This window comes from Acomys minous (genome assembly GCF_964271855.1).
Source record: "Acomys minous genome assembly, chromosome: 4".
NCBI lineage: Eukaryota > Metazoa > Chordata > Mammalia > Rodentia > Muridae > Acomys > Acomys minous.
In genome coordinates this window covers 49138053-49162395 of record NC_140486.1, presented here as the reverse complement: position 1 = coordinate 49162395, position 24343 = coordinate 49138053, and the positions used below count along the sequence as shown (strand labels likewise).

The 24343-nt window shown below is 45.0% G+C and overlaps 1 protein-coding gene across 1 annotated transcript in view; it reads right to left on the bottom strand.

Annotated features, from left to right (window-relative positions):
• The window catches only part of PFDN1 (prefoldin subunit 1), a 54401-nt gene extending 30309 nt beyond the window's left edge, over window positions 1–24092 (bottom strand). Inside the window, exons 1-2 of the mRNA XM_084780427.1 lie at window positions 23964–24092; window positions 18925–19091 (exon numbers count right to left, since the gene is read on the bottom strand). Coding sequence (XP_084636553.1) covers window positions 18925–19091; window positions 23964–23996 — 200 coding nt within the window. The 5' untranslated portion in view covers window positions 23997–24092. The remainder of the gene's footprint in view (window positions 1–18924; window positions 19092–23963) is intronic.
• Window positions 24093–24343: the final 251 nt, after the last annotated feature.

The following is a 24343-nucleotide window of genomic DNA, read 5'->3' as shown; positions in this document are numbered from 1 at the left end:
GGAGGTCCCCTCAGTCACAATCATAGGGGAGGGGAATAAGGGGAAAATGGGAGGGAGGGAGGAATGGGAGGATACAAGGGATGGGATAACCATTGAGATGTAATAAGAATAAATTAATAAAATAAAATAAAATAAAATAAAATAAAAAAGCAACAAGTGTTCTTAATGGCAGAGCCACTTCTCCAGCCTTTAGTCCAGCTATCTTAACTAATGTTTCTTCATTATGTCCTGGAAAAATGTTCACACACATGAAAAATAATGATTAATTAAATATAGGTCTTTCCCTATAGAACCCATCACATCTAAACATTCTTACTGGATCCCAGAGACAAGTGCTATTTCAGATAAGAGTGCATCACGCAGCAGCGTTTCTCTTTCAGAGGTGGGGAATGTTACTCAGGAAGAGTTGTTCTGAACTACGGGGTCTTAGTGACATATGTAAAAAGCATCACTGTTGCAGGATATTTGATCCCATTGTGAACCCCAAGATTGTGAACTGTAAAACCCTGTCTTTTGTTTGATGTGGTGGAGCCCTAACACACACCTTTAATCTCAAAGCCTTCTGTACACAGGATTTAATAGTTAACCCTAGGTCAAGAGGCAGAGCAAGAAACCATCTGACAGGGATTAAAGAGTAGGGGGGACTTTGAGTTGAAGGATATTTAAGACAGCGTGGATAAGAAGAGGCAGCTTTTGAACTTTGGGCTAGCAGGCCCTTTGGCTTTTAATTTTTTGGCTTTTCTTCCTGGGCTGTCAGCTGAGCTAGTGAGCTTTTGGCTTTGAGCTTTTTGGTTTTTCCTCTGGGACATGGGCTGAGTAGGAAGGTCAGCTGCGTGCTTTCTCTACCTCTCTGAGCTGGCAGGTTTTCACCCCAGCATCTGACTCCCGAGCCTTTACTGGTAAAATTGAATGGTTTGGGACTTACTTTCTTTAAAACAACACATCACATAGGCAAGATCCAGGAGCTGCCGACTATGTCATTCATGCACAATTTTGCTAATAAAGCCATTTACACATGAAAGTAATTTTCAAAGTAAAATACACATTTACCAACAGCACTGCCTGCCTGCCATTGAGTAGCATTCCCAAATGATAGGTCATCCGACATCAGCTTTCTTAGGTTCTGGGAAATTTCAAGGCTAAGATTAGAGGTCAAGTCATTACTTTATGTGGTCTTTAAAAAGAAAGTTATCTGAACAGATACTAAATCCCTTGAGCAGAAAATAAAGTCACTAGAAAGCAAGAACAGTAAACAACAGAAATATGTTGTCTGTGGCCACACAGCCCTAAGGTCATATGTTAGCCTGGCCAACTTCACAGGCCAGAGCCAGCCAGCCTACTACTGTGAACCTGAAACATCTTAGCCATCCAGGTTTTAAATAAGAGGAACATTTTATAAGGCCAAATGTGTACCTAAGAGGGCTGTTACATATACAATTCAAACACAAAATGTATGAAAAGTTGAGCCCTCAATTCAAAAATGGCACAGATATTCTATACAGTTATTAGAAAGCCCTCCAAAAGGTTAAGATTTCCGAAAAGTCCTTAGGAAGTAATTTATCTATGATCTAGGAGGGAGTGAATTGTTTAGAGACAATGTATCATAAGTCTTGTTTTCACAAGTATTAAATATACAGTTTCTAAAAGAGAATCTCACAGAAATCCTGCCTAATTGTTTCCATAAACAGATAATGAAAAGAATAGGGAGTTGAAAATGTACCTCCCCACCTCCCCACCCCCAAATGAAAGAACCAAAAAAAAAAAAAGGGGGGGGGGAAGAATTCTCCTGTGATAAGTGATGAGCAGGCAGTGTGCAGGTGACAGCTGGGATTACATAACCTGTGTTAGAGTCACTGCTTTGAAAAGGACCTCCATTTTCACCTGGAAGCCAATGCCCCGTGGTCCTGCAAAGCCAGCTCTCAAAGACATGTGCCCTGCCTGCATTAACCCCTCAGTTATTTGCAATTATGTTGCCTGGATAAAATACTTCTCTAGGAGGAATGCCACAGGCTGTGATTTAGATAACACTTCAGGGCTGACAGGTGAGTTCCACTTTCTTATAACTCAGCATGGATCAAAAGTACTATGCTCCTCCCAGAAACACAGCTTAGGACCAGTGGCAGTGCTGTCTACTGGGTACACCCCAGAGTGTGCTCGCCTGGACGCACGGCCATTCAAAACCAAATGCTCTCAGCCCTGGCTTTGTTTGGATAGGTTTCTTTTTGTTTTGTTTTGTTTTTTGTTGTGACAGGGTTTCTCTGTGTAGCCTTGGCTGTCCTGGACTCACTTTGTAGACCAGGCTGGCCTTGAACTAACAGCAATCCACCTGCCTCTGCCTCCCGAGTGCTGGGATTAAAGAGCGTGTGCCACCATGCTCGGCATTTAAAAAAAAAGAATCTTAATAGCATTTCATTTTCAGGACTTCCACAAACTGAGCAGCACAAAAAGGGATGAATAAGAAGGGACCTAACTGGAGACAAGGGAGTGCACACCTGTAGTCCTGACACAAGGGAGCACACACCTGTAGTCCTGACACAAGGGAGTGCACACCTGTAGTCCTGACACAAGGGAGCACGTACCTATAGTCCTGACACAAGGGAGAGCATACCTGTAGTCCTGACACAAGGGAGCACGCACCTGTAGTCCTGACACAAGGGAGCACACACCTGTAGTCCTGACACAAGGGAGCACACACCTGTAGTCCTGACACAAGGGAGCACACACCTGTAGTCCTGACACAAGGGAGCACACATCTGTAGTCCTGACACAAGGGAGCACACACCTGTAGTCCTGACACAAGGGAGAGCACACCTGTAGTCCTGACACAAGGGAGCACACACCTGTAGTCCTGACACAAGGGAGAGCACACCTGTAGTCCTGACACAAGGGAGCACGTACCTATAGTCCTGACACAAGGGAGCGCACACCTGTAGTCCTGACACAAGGGAGCGCACACCTGTAGTTCTGACACACAGGAGCACACATCTGTAGTCCTGACACAAGGGAGAGCACACTTGTAGTCCTGACACACAGGAGCACACACCTGTAGTCCTGGCACAAGGGAGCATGCACCTGTAGTCCTGACACAAGGGAGCACACACCTGTAGTCCTGACACAAGGGAGCGCACACCTGTAGTCCTGACACAAGGGAGCGCACACCTGTAGTCCTGGCACATGGGAGCACACACCTGTAGTCCTAACACACGGGAGCACGCACCTGCTAGTCCTGACACATGGTAGCACACATTTGTAGTCCTGACACAAGGGAGCACACACCTCTAGTCCTGACACAAGGGAGAGCACACCTGTAGTCCTGACACAAGGGAGCACACACCTGTAGTCCTGACACACGGGAGCACACACCTGTAGTCCTGGCACAAGGGAGCGCACACCTGTAGTCCTGACACAAGGGAGCACACACCTGTAGTCCTGACACAAGGGAGCACGCACCTGTAGTCCTGACACACGGGAGCGCACACCTGTAGTCCTGACACAAGGGAGCGCACACCTGTAATCCTGACACAAGAAGGCAGAAACAGGAGGGTTAGGAGCTCAAGGTTATCCCCAGCTACAGAGCAAGTTGGAGGCTAGCCTCGGCTATATGATACCCCATCTCAAAAAGCCAAAATAGTCATGTTAGAAAGCAGAAAGTAGGTTTTCACCCTGAAAGTCCCTGAAAAATTTTGGAGGCTTTGAACATTTGCACTGATGTGAAAACAGGAAACAGACAGCAGGTAAAAAAAGAAAAAATGGGTCAACATGAGGCTGCGCCTAGAAGAATCTTCTATTCAAGGCAATCTCCCACCTAAGAGTACTGGAAAAAGAAATTTGCCTCTTTGTAAGACACAATAAAACTTCTTTAAGATTGAGTAGAATAACCAAATAAAAAATTATCTTGCTGGCTGGGGGTAGTGGCCTTGGGAGGCAGAGGCAGGTGGATCTCTGTGAGCTCGAGGCTAGCCTGGTCTACAAAGAGAGAACAGAGTGGTGTGCGCCACCACTGCCTGGCTGAACTTAGACTTTGCAAAACAAAACAAAACAAACCACCACTCTAAGACACTCAAGAGTCCCAGCCAGTTTCAAAAATGAAAACACACCAAAAAAAAAAAAAAACTGGACAAAGTATAAACTCCTGCTACCCAAAGATAATGACAGTCTTAAGGGCAGCCAGAGAATGACACATTATATTCATGATAAGAATTCTAACATAAATTATTCAAGAAGACAATGGTGTGACATTTTCAAAGAGCTGGGGGGGAAAAAAGCATTAACCAGCATAGGTGAAAATATACTTCAAAAATAAAAAAAGAAATTCAAACAAAAGCTGAGAATATTTATCCTGGCAAACATATGCCCTAAGGAATGCTACAAATAGTCCTTCCACCAGGAGAAGTGCGACATAGCTATGTGGCCGAGTGCACGCCCTGCCTGGCACGTGCAAGACCCTGAGTCCAATCTTCAACACTTGGAAGGTGAAAAGCAAGGGAATCATGTTTGAGGACAGCCTGGCTACACAGTGAGTTCCAGCCAAGCCTTGGCTATATATCCCCTGTCTCAAAAACAAACAAGCAAACCCCACCGACTAATTTTCAAAGGCATCAAAAATATACACTGGAGAAAGGGCAGCCTATTCAGTGAATGGTGCTGCGAAAACTGGAAATACAAATCAACAGATCAAACTTGATTCCTATCCCTTACCCTATATAAAACTGCATGAGAGAGCTTCATCTATTAAAGGCCCAAAACTCTTAAACTACTAGAGGTAAACAGAAAAAACACTTGAAGACATTGTTACAATTTGGGAGCTCTGGTAGGAGTGGCCCATGCCCGTAATCCCAACACTTGAACTGTCCCATACAGGTGGGTTGCTTGCTACAAAATTCTAAGCCAGCCTAGGAAACACAGTGAGTCCTTGCCTGGGAGATAAATTGTACAGCCTATCTCAAACAAATAGTGAGAGAGACAGAGACAGAATGAGTTTCTGGACAGGACTCCCCAAAATCATCGGAAACAAGATGTTATTCCATTAAACTATAATCATCTGCACAGCACAGGAAACAAGCAACAGTGAAGAACCAACCTTCAGAACGAGGAAACATATTTTCAAATGCTATGTAGAAAGGGTCACTAGACCACACAGAAAACTGAAAACATCCACTGGAGCCAGGGGCACAGCTCAGGCAGGGTGCTTGCCTTGCAAGCATGAGACACTGGGTTCAATCACCAGCATACCATAAGCCAGGTTTGGTACCTAAATCTCCAACCCCCGGGGAGGTGGAGGCAGGAGGTTAAGGCCATCCTCAACTAGAAAGAAAATTACAGCGAGTGTGATAGCAGGCGAGCAGGATAAAATCAAGACTGACAACAAGTTCAATGCCTGGAACCCAAGTGGTGGAATGAGAAACAACTCCCACAAGCTGTCCCCTGACCCTCATACACTTGCACGTCCCCAGCCTGACAACACACACATATAAATTACAGCACTTCGGAGGCAGATCCCTGTGAGTTTGAGGCCAGCCTGGTTTTACATAGTACGACAGTTCTCAACCTATAGGCTAAAACCCCTTTTGGGGGCGGAGGTTGAACAATCTTGCCTAAGGCCATGGGAAAACACAGATAATCATGATTCATAACAGTAGCAAAACTACAGTTATAAAGTAGCAATGAAAATAACTGTATAGTTGGGGTCACCACAGCACAGGGGAACTGTATCAAAGGTGGCAGCATTAGGAAGGATGCGAACCACTGACATAGTGAGATCCAGGAAAACCAGGGTAAAATCATAAGACACGGTCTCACATCAACAAAAGCCGGGCACACCTACAGAGTTGGTGCTCACGCTTGCTTCTCTGCTGCTCTGAGAAACACTGACCAAAAGCAACTTTGGGGCGGAAAGGGTTTGTTTCATTTTACAACCCCCAGGTCATAATCCCATAATCCATCACCGAACTAAGTCAAAACAGGAACCTGGAGGCAGGAACTGAAGCAGGGACCAAGGAGGACTGTCGCTTACTGTCGTGGCTTGCTCAGCTTGCTTGCCTGTTTACTTGCTTTGTTTGTTTGTTTGTTTGTTTGTTTGTTTGTTTTTCAAGACAGGGTTTCTCTGTGTAGCCTTGGCCATCCTGGATCTCGCTCTGTAGACCAGGCTGGCCTCGAACTCACAGAAATCTGCCTGCCTCTGCCTCCCTAGTGCTGAGATTAAAGGTCTTCAGCACTCTGCAAGACTAAATTATTTTTTGTTTAATTTATGTGTATGTCTCTGTAAGAGTGCATGTATATATGCAGACCAGTGAGTGTTTGCATGAGTATGTAGGCCAGAGGCCAACCTCAGCTGTGGTTCCTTAGGAGCCATCTATCTACCTTGCTGTTTGAGGCAGCATCTCCCTGTGTAGCCCTGGTTGGCCTGAAACTCCCCATATAGACTAGGCTGGCCTCAAACTCACAGATCCACCTGCCTCTGCTTCCAGAGTACTGGGATTAAGAGAGTGGGCACCATCCCCAACTCTACCTTGTTTTTTTTGTTTTGTTTTGTTTTGTTTTTTTATACAGGACCTCTCACTGGGACCAGGGACACAGAATCAGGTTAAGCCAGCTGGCCAACGAGCTTCCAATGAACCATCTACCTCTGCCATGTTTGTGAGTGTATACCATCATGCATGTCCATCTTCTTACCTGGGTGCTGGGGATTGAACTCAGGTCTTCATGCTTATTTGGCAGAATGTTTCTAATTGAGTTCTCTCTCTCAGACAGACAGACAGACACACACACACACACACACACACACACACAAAACTTCAAGGTCATTCTCAGCTATATAGTAAATATACATATATATATGATACCCGATCTCAGAGAGAGAGAGAGAGAGAGAGAGAGAGAGAGAGAGAGAGAGAGAGAGAGATCCCAGTAAAACAATTAAACATAAGACAAATGGGGGAAATCTAATTGGAAAGCCCAAGGTCAACCTAATATTTACAAATGTGAAAGGCCAAGAAGGAATGCTAGAAAATTAAGATGTAGAAGGAACAACGCACCGCTGGACTCCTTCTTGCAGGGTCAGGTGGGAACTGAGAACTCGCTGCAGGGACTAGACACATGGCTCCTGAGGACCCCAATCCCACCTACAAACATTCTGTGCTCCAGATAAGCAACGTACGCTGCAAGGTTCAGTTTGTACTAATTGAAAAAACACTGTCTATTTTTAAGTCAAAACCATTACTCCTGAAATGGAAGCTGTAGTACGTTAATCTATTTTTAAAACAGATGTTTATTTTGGGTTACTATTTGGCATTCTAAGTATTCTGGTAAATAATCACCTCTGATGTTTACCACTTTTATTTGGCCTCGTTAAACCTCAAATGTTGAAGCAAACACTGAGAAAGCTGCTGCTGCTGCTTCTTTTTTTAAAAGATGAAATCTTTATTTTACTAGCAGGTTAAAATACAATCCTGGAAAAAATATAACCAAGGATAATGAAAGAAAGTTACTATTCTATGATTACTGGTGGACCTACACAAAGCTGATTAAAAAAAAAAAACAGAAAGTCATTTAAAAAAAACTTTAAAACAAGTCAAAAGTTATTGAGAACCATACATACAGCATGTATACTGGAAGCCGGTGTGGCGATCCCAGCTCTTGGGAGTGTGAATCAGGAAAATCAACCTTGGTTTGAGACTACCATGATCTACATAGTGAATTCCTCTAAGCCAGGCTGGGCTACAGCGTGAAAACATGTCTCAAAATGAAGCAAAACAAAACAAAAAATAGAATGCACATTGTCATCCAAATCTTTTACTCTCAGCAAACATAAAAAGACGGGCAGAGAGAGCAGTCATGAGTCCTTACCTATTTAGAGATATGTTTTTAATACTACGCTCTAGATGCTTCAGAGTTTTGGTATCAGAGTAATTTAAGTCCTCTTTGAAGCCAAAAGGATAATGTCTTCCAAACATCCGATCCATTTCAAAGTAACTGATACGACTCAAAACAAGAGAGGATGGGGCCAGCTCGTAGGTGAGAGCACTTGCCACTGGCACCAGCACCTGAGTGCAACCCCAGGACCTAGGTGTTCAAGGAGACAAGTGGCTCCCTCAAGCTGTCCTGACTTCTGCATGTGCTCCTGCATACAAGAGATTAGTTAATTAATTAAAATGATTATTTTAATAAGAGAGAGATCGGGGCTGGAAAGTGGCTGAATGATTAAGAGTGCACACACACACACACACACACACACACACACACACACACACACACACACTTACTTTTCTTTTTTTTTAAGAGAGAGGTAATAAGAATTCCTGGCCACGAGCCGGGCAGTGGTGGTGCACACCTTTAATCCCAGCACTTGGGAGGCAGAAGCTGGTGGATCCATGTGAGTTCGAGGCCAGCCTGGCCTACAAAGTGAGTCCAGGACAGCCAAGGCTACACAGAGAAACCCTGTCTCAAACAAAACAAAACAAAACAAAAGAATTCCTGGCCAGGACAATAAGACATTCCCTCAGCTGTCACCAGACCCTCAGTCCTTCTGTCTCAGCTCCATGCACCCAGCAATGGATTATGCACTTACACTCTAGAGCCCAGGGATTTCTGATACAAGTATTTAAGAGAAAAGAATACTAACAAGTCATTACCAACTATGCATCTACACAATGGTCTGAGACTCAGGCCGGGGGTCAGTCCTTTCAAGACCTTTTGGGGTATTTCACTAAACAGACTACAGTCCTTGACACAAGCATTTCAGCCATCTCATTCAAACAGATTAGACAGCAAGCTGTTCCTAAATTTGTCACGATGACATAAGTGGCAGTTAAAATCAGAAAATTCTTTAGGACAACTTAAAACTGGCTGTTTTGTTTTCTTCTCAAGTTGGCCAGAACATATTTCTCAGGAACAAAGTAACAGGTTGCTGCAAGTCAATGTGTGTATGCCATCCCTGAGTTAACTATATTGATTCTGCTTCATGAACTCAGATACACTGTGGCATCCTCTCATGTTGTTGAATAACGGCTACCTTCATGCAGCAGAGACAAACTGTTTACTGTTTTATGTGGGAAAAAAATGTGTGTGTGTGCATGTGTGTGTGTGATGATATAAAATCATCTCAAGTCCTTTTTTAAAAAGCTATTTCTAATTATTTTATGTGTATACATGTTTTGTCTGCATGTATGTCTGTGCATGTGTGTCTGCATGTATGTGTGTGGGCCTGAGCTCATGGAGGCCGGAGGAGGACATGTGATCCCTAGAATTATACATGTTGTGAGCCACCATGTAGGTGCTGGGAAATTCAACTCTAGTCCTCTGGAAGAGCAAGCAGCCACTGTTCCCAACCACTGAGCCATCTCTCCAGCCCCTGTATCAGGTCTGTTGATGTTGAGAATTGTAGATGCTAAGTAACAGAATGAATGGATTATATCCCTTTAAAAAAAGAAAAAAGAAAAAAAACAAACTTAAAGCCTAAGAGTAAATAACCCCAAATCACGTATACATTAAATAAAATTTTATTTTAGCATGTTCACACTAAGAAGCTCCTTTTCCCTTTTTTTTTTTTTTTTTTTTTTTGGGTAAACAATTGACTCTAATTAGCACATTTTCAAAATTAATTTCCTGTGTTTCAGTGAGAATGTTTACATTCTGAGGAACATGGGAGGGGAAGACAGGAAGGAATTAGTAAAGTCCTCTTCTGCAGAAGAAACAGGGCTATGTAAGACTTACGCAAATGTCTGATGAGCGCTGTGGCCCAAAAACAATTATGTCACTGTACACCGCAGGAGGACAAGTCGTAATGAGCATCAGGTCTTTAAATCACTGACAACTGAAGGAAATTAAGCCAATTACGCAAAGGTCCCCTCTCTCCAGAGCCCTGCACCTGGGAAGGAGATGCGCCCATCTGGGGTTCTATACATATTCGACATCAACAAAACTGAAGTCATCTTTCCCACACACAACGGCAAAAGTTGTTTTTCTTTCCCTCAGAACTGTGAGCAACGAAGCAATGACTTTAAATGGCTCTGTATAAAAACATAAGAAGGGTGAGCCCTGTTCTATTAGTAGAAGTAGCTGAGCAGCAAGAACCTCTCTTCTTTTAAAAATAAAAATGTTTTAAAGTGAAAAAAAAAAAAAGAAGGAGAAAAAAAATTACCTTTGAAAATCAACTTTGCAAGCCGGGCATGGTGGTACATGCTTGTAATCCCAGCACTCAGAAGGCAGAGGCAGGTGGATCGCTGTGAGTTCCGGGCCAGCCTGGTCTACAAAGCAAGTCTAAAACAGCCAATGCTAACACAGAGAAACCCTGTCTCAAAAAATGAAAAGAAGAAGAGGAGGAGGAGGAGGAAGAAGTGGAGGAGGAGGAAGAAAAGGAGGAAGAGGAAAGAAAATCATCTTTGCAGCTGGGCAATGGTGGCACATCTTTAATCCCAGCACTTGGGAGGCAAAGGCAGGCAGAGTTATGAGTTCAAGGCCAGCCTAGACTACAGAGTGAGTTCTAGGACAACCAGGGTGACATAGAGAAACCCTGTTTCAAAACCCAATCCCCCACAAAAAAAAAAAAAAAAAAAAAAAAAAAAAAAAGAAAGAAAGAAAGTCATCTTTGCATTGCTTTCTAAACCCTAAAATACAGATTAATCCCTACGGAAAGAAGATAAAGGAAACTTATATATTTGCATTTACAATAGGACTTTCCCACCAAAAGTAATCTACACATTTTTTTCCCATCTGCACTTAGCACTAAATATCTAAACCTGGGGCTGAGAAGATGGCTCAACAGTTAAGGGCAGTGTCTGCTGCTCTTACAGAGATTCTGAGTTCAATTCCCAGCATCCACATGGAGGCTCAAAACCGGCTATAACTGTAGTCCCATGGAATCTGATGCCCTCTTCTGGTGTTCAGACTGTACATGCAAACAAAATACATACATAAATAAATATTAAAAAATAATAAGTGCTGGGCATGGTGGCACACACCTTTAATCTCAGTACTCGGGAGGCAGAGGCAGGCGGGTCGCTGTGAGTTCAAGGCCAGACTGGTCTACAAAGTGAGTCCAGGACAGCTAAGGCTAACACAGAAAAACCCTGCCTCGAAAAACCAAATAAATAAATAAATAAATAAGACAATGGCATGAACGTTACGGCTTTAAACAAAGAGCAAATGAAGCAAGCTGTGTTGAAGAGCTTGTGTTTCTTTACCCTAATTAGCTGACCATCTGCCTGAGCACTCTTCAGAGAGCATCTCTTGGCCATCAGGAGTGCACATACTCTCACTTTCTACCTATGCAGCATTTGACTTAAGTTGATACTTCTGGATCTTTCAACCAACAAAGATCAACCATAAGATTACTTCAACGAGTAGAAATAGCCACGCTCCCCAGCAGCAACCTCTGCATTGCTAGACGCTTATCCAGAGGGTAGATTTATACCATTGTTCATTCTTAGTTCCTTAAATGTAAAAAAACACCCACAGAATGGTGGCATACCTCTAAATTGGTTTAAATATGGCACCAAGTTATTTTTAGTCGGCTTCAAGCTTTAAAAAGGGACTTATCATTCTTCTCAAAGGCTAATCTACTCAAGTTGCTCCCATGTTAAAAAAAAAAAGGCCAATTTATCTGTTTTGAAAATTAGATGTGTTGTTTATTCACTGCTGAACCCAATGTTAGGATAGTCCTCACATCAAATCAAGGTCAGAGTCATGCCTACCGTTCATAGAAGCTAGCATAGTTATATGTTATCTGTATATATTTCTTATCAAAACACCAAAATTATTTGTTTAAACTTCTCATCCTATACTATACAGAGTAAAAAGGGAAATTCACCCGATTAGAAATTGTTTCTTATTTGTGAAAAAGCACAAGAAACATCACATTTGTTTGAAATCTGGAGTCTCCCTTTGCACGCTAGAAAGATGCAAAGACAAACACTTCCAAATAGCCAGACAGATCGCCCCGCAGTTGTAACTTTCATCATCCTTCTCAAAACGGAGTGCTGAGATCAGCTCACAAACAGCTTAAGCAGCAGAACTAGAAATCGGTGGTAGTAGTGTCAGGCTACATAACAGCCTCTCCGAAGACTATGAAGCAAGAGAGCGAGAATGTGCTGGCAACGACCCAAGAGACGGACAGACACAGCTTTGAGCTCTGGCAGTGGCTGTAACAGTGGAGGGCGATCCATCTTTCCTGACCCCGAAGCTTGGCTTCCTTTACTTTAACCCCAAAATAACCACACAGAAGTTATTTAACACTACCAACCTTCTCTAAATATAAGCTAGAGGGCACGCTTGCTTGCAAAGGTCTGCTTAAATACATACATACCCTGAAAAGGGAAATCTGTCTTCCAGCATTGTAAGGATGAAAAAAGTCAGACATGATTATATTGAAATTGCATTATATAGAATAACCCTTGTTCCCCCCTAGAACTGGGCCTGCAGCGTCATTCTGAAGGTCTGGGGATTTCTTTGTTGTCGGTTTTGACACTTTGAAACTTAGTCAACTTTCTCAAAAGAAGGAATCATACCAGATTAATCAAGTCAGATCAAGTAGTTCTGCTAAGAAACAACTCCTGTGCCGTTAGTCACAATGTTACTTTGTTTATGTGTCATATTTGAGTCGATATTACTATGTAACCAAGTTAGCCTAAAACTCCTCATGTGCTGGGCGTGGTGGGCCACGCCCTTTAATGGCAGCACTCGGGAGGCAGAGACAGGCGGATCACTGTGAGTTTGAGGCCAACCTGGTCTATAAAGCGAGTGTAGGACAGCCAAAGATACACAGAGAAGCCCTGTCTTGACAAAACAAAACAAAACAAAAACCTCCCTGTGTAGCCGAGATTGGCCTGAAACTCCACAATCATCCTGCCCAGGCTCCCAAGTGCTGAGATATCAGGCATTCACCTAACACATGGCTTTATATATTACTTTTATAATTCTATCATGACCAAATCATGTATTAAGATAGGATTATAAGCTCTAATTCTTGAACCTCTGATACTTTCTTTTTCATTTGTTTTGGTTTTAGTTTTTTGAGACAGAGTTTCTCTATGTAGCCTTGGCTGTCCTGGACTCACTTTGTAGACCAGGCTGGCCTCGAACTCACAGCAATCTGCCGGCCTCTGCCTCCTGAGTGCTGGGATTAAAGGCGTGTGCCACCATACCCAGCTTGAACCACTGATACTTTCTAAGCATAACTTTTCTCTAAAGAATCTAGAAGCTGGGTATACAGGTATAGGCCTGTAACTCTAGCACTTAGGAGATACAAGCAAAAAGATCAAGAGTGCCTTCTTAAATTTATTGCATTTTCAAAGACAGGTCACCAATGTTTTTTCCTTCCATACTGGCCATTTGAAATCAGTTAACATGATTTATTTCTTTTGTTTTTGTTTGTTTGTTTTTTGAGACAGAGTTTCTCTGTGTGACAGCTCCAGCTGTCCTGGACTCTTTGTAGACCAGGCTGGCCTTGAACTCACATAGATCCACCTGCCTTTGCCTCCCGAGTGAGGAGTTCAAGACCATCCTCTGCTATAGAGTTTAAGGTCAACCTGGGTAGAGACCCTATGTCAAATAAACAAGCAAAAAAAAGAACCCAAAAAGTGCAGTTATTTTAGGGTAAAAACAATCAGATTCAGTTCAAACCAATATATTTAGCATGTATTTTGTGCCAAACATTATTCTGAGAATGGAAGAATCAAAGGCAATATATGTACATGGTCTCAAGAGAGTTGATCTGGTTGTGGAGATCACATGACACACTCAATGTGGTGTACTGGCAGTCAAAACAAAAAGTTTTGGTATTGCTGAAGAAAGAAAGGGTAAATCCATACAAGTTTCAAAAACATCGTATGTTTTGACCCATATCGTTTCTTTTGGAGGGGTTGGGGGACCGGAGTGGGAGGATGGAAGGGTGGGAGGTGGGAAAGAGTGGTTTCAAGACAGGGTTTCTCTGTGTAGCCTTGGCTGTCCTGGAGCTTGTTCTGTAGTCCAGACTGGCCTCGAACTCACAGAGATCTGCCTCCCACTGCCTCCCAAGTGCTGGGCTTAAAGGCGTGCTCTGTGTCTTGAAGGATGAGAATTTCCCAAGAGAAAGAGGAATACTGAAGGCCAAGATCAGAATAAACAAACATCCTCCCCTCCAAAAAAAAAAAAAAGCCCAAAAACATGATATATATGAAAACAAAACCAGGTGGCAAGGGTGAAAACGACTAGTGCATGCGCCAGGCCTCCTCTTCCCTAAGCTCGTGACAGACATCCCCAATCAGAGAGAGTTAAAAACCACACCAAGTCCTGAATACTTCTGTGTGTGCTATTCTGAGTCTAGTAAGAAGTAGTAGGCCCCGAGGCTAGAAGGGCCAATGAAATAGAGCATATGAGCATAAGTGTGAGGCTGAGCAGCTTAGGTTTTCTCCCACAGTGACACACGAAGGTCCTGTGAGGCATGATGGAGTCTGACGCTGTGAAGACTGGATGTGTGAGCAGACAAGAGAGCAGAAAGACAAGTGAGGTGACAGATGCTGCTGCAAGGTCAGCTCAAGATACAATCCCAGTCCTGGGAGGCGAGGGCAGGTGACAGGAGCTCAAGATTATCTTGGCTACTATAATCAATTCAGGCTAGCCTGGGCTATCTCAAAAAAAAAAAGAAAAAGAAAAAGAAAGAAAGAAAGAAAGAAAAGTTGAGAATGTAGCTTAGTGACACAGCACCTGTCTAGCACGGATGAGGTCCCCAGTTCAATATTCAGCGCTCCAAACAAAACAACCGCAACAGCAACAACAGTAACTATGGGTTCAAAGCAAAGTAGGAAAACCTACTACTTAGGTTCTAAAACAAAAGCTGGGCTTTAGATTTTACAACTTTGTTTCAAAGTACAAACTTGAGTATACTCAAGCAATCAGAACCCCCAAGTCACACTTAAGAAGGAAGGTAAGGGCTAGAATTAGAATTACAGAAATGAATGACAATGAGGCTCAAGATTACTCAAGGCCATAAATCCAGAAGTAGGTATTCCAGGGTTAGCACCAAGAAAGGGAGCGTCCTCATGACCAGGCTGGCACTCGGCAAGTCGCTCCTGCCCTGAGGCACCAATACGCTGGCCAAATAACCGACACTGTTCACCTCACATGGCCTACAACGCAGGGCACGCTCGTGCTGCGCTGCACGGAACGCAGAGTGCAGCAAAGCTCAATTTAAAACCAAGGCTGATCCAAAACTCTAAAACTGCACACTTCTCTGAAGAAATGTAACTTCTACCAGTAAGTATTTACATGTTAGCCTTTAAGCTCTGTAACTTTTTGCACAGCACACAACCCATCTGGAGGATTTTGGACAGTATCAAAACAGAAAATAACTCCCAGCCAGGCATGGCGGTACATGCCTTTATTCCCAGCACACTGGAGGCAGAGGCAGGAGAAGTCACTGTGCGTTTGAGGCCAGCCTGGTCTACAAAGTGAGCCCAGGATAGCCAGGGCTACACACAGAGAAACCTTGTCTCAAAAACACCAAAAGAAAGAAAAAAGAAAAGAAAAGAACTCCCACCACTTATGCAGAATGTTATTGACTAACATTACTAGTATGTTATTAAATGACATTATTCTAATTAAATGTAAAAACTTCAGGGCTGGGGTTGCAGCTTGGTGGCTGAGGATTTGTCTGGCATGAGCAAAGCCCTAAGTCTGATGCTTAGAAGCAAGCATAAAACAATTAATGGCTGGGCGTGGTGGCACACGCCTTTAATCCCAGCACTTGGGAGGCAGAGGCAGGTGGATTGCCATGAGTTCGAAGCCAGCCTGGTCTACAAAGTGAGTCTAGAACAGCCAAGGCTACACCGAGAAACCCTGTCTCAAAAAACCAGAAAAAAAATATATATATAAAATAATAAAATAAAAAAGTAAAATGTTAATTTCTATATAGCACACTGGAGTAACCCTAACTTGGGATAAGTCCCTGTCTCAATAAACAATAAAATGCTTGTCAAGGGCCTACAATATAATCCCAACAATCAGGAGCAGAGGCAGCTGGTTCCCTGTGAGTTCAAAGCCAGCCTGGTTGGTCTCCACAGTGAATTCCAGGACAGCCAGGGCCCCACAGCTCCATAGAGAGACAGTCTATAAAAAAGATTTTTTAGCTGTTATAAACAAATGCTAAAGTAATAATGTGAAACCCAAGGGTATTAATAGGCCAGCATTACTGTTTTAAGACCTAAGGATATTCAAATTGAGGGATAAAGTTACTGCAGTGAATGCTAACAATGCATTTCATGCTACGTGACACACAACTGAGGCTTCTACTTTGTTCCCCTTCTGTTCTGTACCATTAACAACCTCACAACTTGGAGCCAACATTGAATACCTGTAACCCCAGCATTGGGTGACACGGAGGCAGGAGCACAGGGGGTTCAGCACTGGGTGACACAGAGGCAGGAGGGCAGGGGGTTCAGCACTGGGTGACACGGAGGCAGGAGCACAGGGGGTTCAGCACTGGGTGACACAGAGGCAGGAGCACAGGGGGTTCAGCACTGGGTGACACAGAGGCAGGAGCACAGGGGGTTCAGCACTGGGTGACACGGAGGCAGGAGCACAGGGGGTTCAGCACTGGGTGACACAGAGGCAGGAAGACAGGGGGTTCAGCACTGGGTGACACGGAGGCAGGAGCACAGGGGGTTCAGCACTGGGTGACACAGAGGCAGGAGCACAGGGGGTTCAGCACTGGGTGACACAGAGGCAGGAGCACAGGGGGTTCAGCACTGGGTGACACAGAGGCAGGAAGACAGGGGGTTCAGCACTGGGTGACACGGAGGCAGGAGCACAGGGGGTTCAGCACTGGGTGACACAGAGGCAGGAAGACAGGGGGTTCAGCACTGGGTGACACGGAGGCAGGAGCACAGGGGGTTCAGCACTGGGTGACACGGAGGCAGGAGCACAGGGGGTTCAGCACTGGGTGACACAGAGGCAGGAAGACAGGGGGTTCAGCACTGGGTGACACGGAGGCAGGAGCACAGGGGGTTCAGCACTGGGTGACACAGAGGCAGGAGGGCAGGGGGTTCAGCACTGGGTGACACGGAGGCAGGAGCACAGGGGGTTCAGCACTGGGTGACACAGAGGCAGGAGCACAGGGGGTTCAGCACTGGGTGACACAGAGGCAGGAGCACAGGGGGTTCAGCACTGGGTGACACAGAGGCAGGAAGACAGGGGGTTCAGCACTGGGTGACACGGAGGCAGGAGCACAGGGGGTTCAGCACTGGGTGACACAGAGGCAGGAAGACAGGGGGTTCAGCACTGGGTGACACGGAGGCAGGAGCACAGGGGGTTCAGCACTGGGTGACACGGAGGCAGGAGCACAGGGGGTTCAGCACTGGGTGACACGGAGGCAGGAGCACAGGGGGTTCAGCACTGGGTGACACAGAGGCAGGAAGACAGGGGGTTCAGCACTGGGTGACACGGAGGCAGGAGGGCAGGGGGTTCAGTCACCTTCTACTGCACAATGAGTTTGAGGCCAGAGTGAGACTGTCCTGAAAATAAAAACAAAAACTCGCAAAAGGGACTCTTCTAAAATAAGAAAAAAATGAAAAATATGTGTAAGAGAAAATGTATATAAGATTCATCTGAGAAAGCAAATCTGACATTTAACATCACTGCTTCCTTAGCAGGAAGTGTGAATTAGCCATGGGAAGGGACACCTTGTCATGATGTCATTCTAAAGTCATTACAGAATTTTACACATGTTATGCTTCCTACCAGTCAATCACAAAAGAAGTCATCTCGAGACGGAGGTCAAATTCCATTCTAAGTAAAAGATCTCCAAACTTAACGTAAAGGCCCCACCTAGTACAGAAGAGCGAAGCCCAAGCACAGCCCCTCCCCCGCTTTAGCTAACTGTAATGGAATGTGACCCACACACAAGGGCTTTCCCATTCTTCATTTTCTCACAAAACATGAAGCAGATTTAATCTCTCTCTTAAGGAGAATATGCTTTTGACAGAAAAGAACTGTGACGTCACTGGTTAATTACATCAATAACCAAGGTTTTTAAGTCCTTTCCCTGCTCATTAGCCCACTTGCATCCTCAGGAGTGTTCTTCCTTTCTCAATAAACTGTCTCTATTTCCACTCATTATAAAAATTTTTAAATAAATAAATTATATTGATAATTAGTACAAAGCACAAATTACTGGGCACCTACACTTGCTTGCACAGGCCTACCCACAGACACACCCCACATATAAAATTAATAAAAATAAAAATAGTTTAGCAGGGCATGGAGGCGCGTGCCTTTAATCCCAGGACTCAGAAGGCAGAGGCAGGTGGATCGCCATGGGTCGCTGTGGGTTCAAGGCCAGTGTGGTCTGCAAAGCAACTCCAGGACAGATAAGGCTAACACAGAGAGATCCTATCTTGAAAAACAAAATAAATAAATAAAATAGTTTTAGCCAAGCTACATAGAGAAACCCTGTCTCAAAAACAAAACAAGCAAACAAAATACAAAAATAAATAAATAAATAAAATATTGTTATGAAAGCGGAGGGGCTGCAGAGATAGCTCAGCAGCTAGGAATCCTAGCTGCTCTTACAGAGGACCCAAGTTTAGTTCCCAACATTCACATCAGAAAGCTCACAACTGCCTACAACTCCAGTTCCAAGGAATATGCTGCCTCCATGGGCACAGGCAAGAGTGCACACACATGTGCGCACACACATACACACACAGACAGAGAGAGACAGTGAGAGACACAGAGAGAGAAAGAGAAACACAAATTATAAAAATCTGTTCTTTTTTTAAAAGAAGGGAACAAATATATAAATATACACACAGCTGGAGTTTTACTCTTTTTAAGAAAGTTTTTAAAAGTTATTTCTATGATATTTTAAGCTAAGTTTTAAAATGAACAATCCCACCATTTAATTCACCGAAAAGCTCTGACAAGAAAACCCCATGAAGGGCACGTGCTACTTACATTCTTCCTACGCCTTCATACATGTTCGTCTCACCGACCAGCGCCATAATCTCTTTGTCCGTGAGGTATGCGTGCTTTTTCGTTCTGTTTAGCTGATCAATCTGTATGTCTGCAAGCTTCATCTTCTGTTGAGTGTCAATGACTTTGGCTTGAAGCTCTGTGAAGGCCTAAGGAAAACAAGTGTTTGATTTAGCAGGTAAACATTTTAAAGGAAGCCTTTAAGTCAAATCCAGATTTATTAAACAGAACATGCTAACCAGACAAAGCTGTGAAACTTACCAAAATAAGCATAAACAAGTCAACAGAATTGTAATACTACCCTAAGTTCTAAATGGACCCTATTCATAGACGATGTGACCAACATGAACAAGCAAAACAAATGTGCTTTAGAAAATAACCGGAGATCCAGGGACCAGATAGTAATAAAATAAATGAAATACTCAGGAGATAAAGCTAGGGAGCTAGAAACAACTCTACATCTGTGCTGCACAACTGGAACTCACAGCCCTCACTACAGCTGCACTGCACAACTGGAACTCACAGCCCTCACTACAGCTGCACTCCACAGCTGGAACTCACAGCCCTCCCTACAACTGCTCTGCACAGCTGGAACTCACAGCCCTCACTACAGCTGCACTGCACAGCTGGAACTCACAGCCCTCACTACAGCTGCACTGCACAGCTGGAACTCACAGCCCTCACTACAGCTGCACTGCACAGCTGGAACTCACAGCCCTCACTACAGCTGCACTGCACAGCTGGAACTCACAGCCCTCACTACAGCTGCACTGCACAACTGGAACTCACAGCCCTCACTACAGCTGCACTGCACAACTGGAACTCACAGCCCTCACTACAGCTGCACTGCACAGCTGGAACTCACAGCCCTCTCACTACAGCTGCACTGCACAACTGGAACTCACAGCTTTCACTACAGCTGCTCTGCACAACTGGAACTCACAGCCCTCACTACAGCTGCTCTGCACAACTGGAACTCACAGCCCTCACTATAGCTGCTCTGCACAACTGGAACTCACAGCCCTCACTATAGCTGCTCTGCACAACTGGAACTCACAGCCCTCACTACAGCTGCACTGCACAGCTGGAACTCACAGCCCTCACTACAGCTGCACTGCACAACTGGAACTCACAGCCCTCACTACAGCTGCACTGCACAACTGGAACTCACAGCCCTCACTACAGCTGCACTGCACAGCTGGAACTCACAGCCCTCTCACTACAGCTGCACTGCACAACTGGAACTCACAGCCCTCACTACAGCTGCACTGCACAGCTGGAACTCACAGCCCTCACTACAGCTGCACTGCACAACTGGAACTCACAGCCCTCACTACAGCTGCACTGCACAGCTGGAACTCACAGCCCTCACTACAGCTGCACTGCACAACTGGAACTCACAGCCCTCACTACAGCTGCACTGCACAACTGGAACTCACAGCCCTCACTACAGCTGCTCTGCACAACTGGAACTCACAGCCCTCACTACAGCTGCTCTGCACAACTGGAACTCACAGCCCTCACTACAGCTGCACTGCACAACTGGAACTCACAGCCCTCACTACAGCTGCACTGCACAACTGGAACTCACAGCCCTCACTACAGCTGCACTGCACAACTGGAACTCACAGCCCTCACTACAGCTGCTCTGCACAACTGGAACTCACAGCCCTCACTACAGCTGCACTGCACAACTGGAACTCACAGCCCTCACTACAGCTGCACTGCACAACTGGAACTCACAGCCCTCATGTTATTTCAAACCCCCAACAGCAGAGCCAGACCTGGGCTCTCACACTTATAACAACTTGGAGGGGGAAGCAGGAGGATCAGACCCATGGCAGACACAGCACTAACATTTCCGTGCATGCGCGCACACACTTAAAAATTAATTTTTAACTACCTATAGCTAGATGGATAGACAGATCAATAGATCGATAGATAGACAGATAGATGATGGATGGAGAGACATCCATCAGACAGACAGACAGACAGACAGATAGATGATGGGTGGATGGATGAATGGACGGATGGAGGAACGGACAGGCAGACAGGCAGAAGTCTATGAGATGGCTCAGCGGGCAAAGGGACTTATTTACCAAGCCTAACAACCTGAGTTCTGCCAGGCGTGGTGGCACACGCCTTTAATCCCAGCACTCGGGAGGCAGAGGCAGGTGGATAACTGTGAGGTTGAGGCCAGCCTGGTCTACAAAGTGAGTCTAGGACAGCTAAGGCTACACAGAGAAACACTGTCTCCAAAAACAATAAAATAAAATAAAAATAACCACCACAACAAATTGAGTTCCATCCCTGGAAGCTGAGTGCACATGATAAAAGGAGAAAACCAGCCCCCCAAAATTATACTCTGACCATCACACATTCTAACTACATACTAGCATCATGGCATGGGTGTATCCACACACAAATAGATATCTGAGATTTACATGTCCAAGCATGAGGTGCACACTTTTAATCCCCCACACTCAGGAGGCAGAGGCAGGAGGACCTCTTGTGAATTCAAGGCTATGCTAGTCTACAGAGTGAGCTGCAGGCTAGTCAGGGTTACAGGGCGAGACCCATGTCTCAAAAAAGAAAAAAGCACTTAAGGACTGAGATTTACAGCAGGAGAGAATGCTGTATAAGGCTAAGTTTACCCGTTTCAGGACAAGAACAGCAAAAACCAAGGCATCCCCGGAACAATAACAAGCGGCTTCTTTTATTAGGAACAGCAGCTCTTTCAGCTGTTGGGTTGCTTAGGCAAAGTGAACCAGTGGCAGCTCCTTAAGCTGCGACCCAAGGTTCACTCCCAGGACTCACAAAGAACAGAGCCTGGGAACTGGAGGAGTGGCTCAGGGACTAAGAGCACTGGCTACTCTTGCAGAAGACCAGGTTTGGCTCCTAGTACCCACCCCACAGGTCACAACCACCTGTGACTACAGTGTCAGGGGGATGCACACATGACATACTGACATTCAAGCAGGCAAGACATTCACATACATAACATACACCTTGTTTAATGGAAGGCACAGAGGCAGGGAAAGAGGGTCTCTACATGCAGCCCGCTAGGCAATGTAGCCAAAGCGGCAATCCCTAGGCCCCAGTGAGAAGCCTTTTCTGAAAAACAAACAAACAAACAAACAAACAAACAAACAAAAACAAAACAAAAAACGAAGAGGAGGGGAGTAGGAAGCTCTGGGTGCAAATCCTAGCACAGGGGACACTAGGTGTATGGTGCATGCCAGCTACACAGCCAAGTTCCTGGCCAGCCCAGGCTACATGAGACCCTGTCTCTAGGGAAGAAAATGACACACAGTCTGCCTCAGTGAAATGGCTCAGCTTGCCTAGAAGGCCTGATGACCAGAGTTCAATACCCAGGACCCACCTGGTATGGAGGAACCAACTCCCAAAAGCTGTTCTCTGACCTCCACTAAGCTCCCCGTAGGCATGTCTAGACAGACAGACAGACAGACAGACAGAGAGACAGACAGACACAGACACACTTTTTAAAATGTTTCTCGGGCTGGGCACAATGGCACACCCCTTTAATCCCAGCACTCGGGAGGCAGAAGCAGGCGGATCTCTGTGAGTTTGAGGCTAGCCTGGTCTACAAAACAAAGAGAGTTCCAGGACAGCCAGGCCTATTACACAGAGAAACTCTTGTCTCGAAAAGCAAAAAACAACAACAAACTCATCTAAAGAGCCTACTGATGGAAAAAAATGTTATGATAATATCAAATCCTAGGCTCAGTTTTTAAAATGTATTTATTACTGTATGTGTGGGCATGGGCCAGTGTACTGGGGAGTGCCTCAGAGATGTCACAGAACAACTCTGAGCAGTCTCTCCTTCTACCATGAGTTCCAGGTGTAAAGCATCTTTATCCACTAACCCCTCTCGCTGCCTGGAGCTCGATCTTTGAAGACTTTTCTCGCTGGTGGCCCTAGCATGTGTCTACTATCCCAATAATCAGGAGGTAGGGGCACTAAAGAACATTAGGGGTTCAGGCCCTGACCAAATAAACCAACCCACATACCTTTCTAGTTTACCTTTCTAGAAAATTAGATTTAAACTGCATGAATTCTAGGGTCCTTTCTAATTACCGAAACCTCGCCACAAAGAAAGCACAGCCTGAGGTCTTAGAAGTGTTAGGATCCTATGACTTTCAAGTGGCAAAAAATGTTTCCAATTAACACAACCCACTTATACAAGGGCATTTGACTCAAGACTGTAATTCCATAACTCATGGGCTGAGGTAGAAGACTGTCTGCAGTTGAGTTCAAGGCCAGCCTGGCTACAAAGTAAATCCAAGGCCAATCTAGAACACACTGAGACAATCTCAAAAAAAAAAAGAAAAGAAAAAGAAAAAAAAAGCAAACTAACAAGAAAACCATTTATAAGCATCAGAATGAGAAAAAAAAAAAAAGACCCAATTCCTCTGAAAGCTTTTTTGGAAACCCTACTGGATGTTTCTGGGTTTGGTTTTAGGGTGTTTTTTGGGGGTGGGGGAGCAAGTTCTGTAAAAAGGAGATGGGCAGGGAGGACTAAAGCCTCGGCGTGAACATTACTACAACAGTGTCTGGTTTCCTGAGCTGTGGAAACAAGAAACTTTCAAAGTATGGTATAAAATGACCTAAAAAGCAAAGGATGAAGCTGGAGTTTTAAAATCAAATGAGAAAACCGAATTATAGGTGCCTCGGATCCAGCATCAGTGTTAAGACGCTGCCTTCGGTTCTTGCTATGAAATTAGGTCCCTAGCGTTCTCCAAACTGCAGAGAGAGCATAAGGACGCACAGCAGCCCAGCCCGAGACCCAGCCACCCACTCAGCCACCCCGCCCGAAGCAGCTCCTGCTCGCCAGAGCCCCCTCCTGAAGCCAAGAGGGTCCGGCCTCGGGACTCCCGGCGGCCAGACCCCGCCCCCTACAGCCTCTTCCTACAGCGCGACTCCAGCCTCCCCCCCATTCTTGTCCCCACTCGCTTCATCCTTCAAACAGAAGGTTCTGTCTGCTCGAAAGCCCCCTTTACCTTCTTCAACTCCAGATCAAAGGAGGCCGCCATATTGGAGCACTCTATGCGCCTGCGTTAGAGGTAAGCCGGAAAGGGATGGGGGAAGGGCGCTTTCAGGCTTACTTGCTAGGCTTGCCTCTGCGCCTGCGCAAAAGTGAAACTCAAAAGTAACCCGGGTTTCTTACTCCGTACTCTATCTACCCTACTCCAGCACTCTGCCTAGAGACTAGTGACCCTAAACACTGGGAATCCCGATTAAATTCGATAAGCGTGTAACCGCTGAGGTCTGGCTCGCTCTTATTTTCCACATACCTTCCTTTAGGCTGCGGAATTGAAACAGCTTTGTGGTTCAGCACACATCAAGCATTCTCGGCCAATCTCTGTGTTGTCAGGGGTGT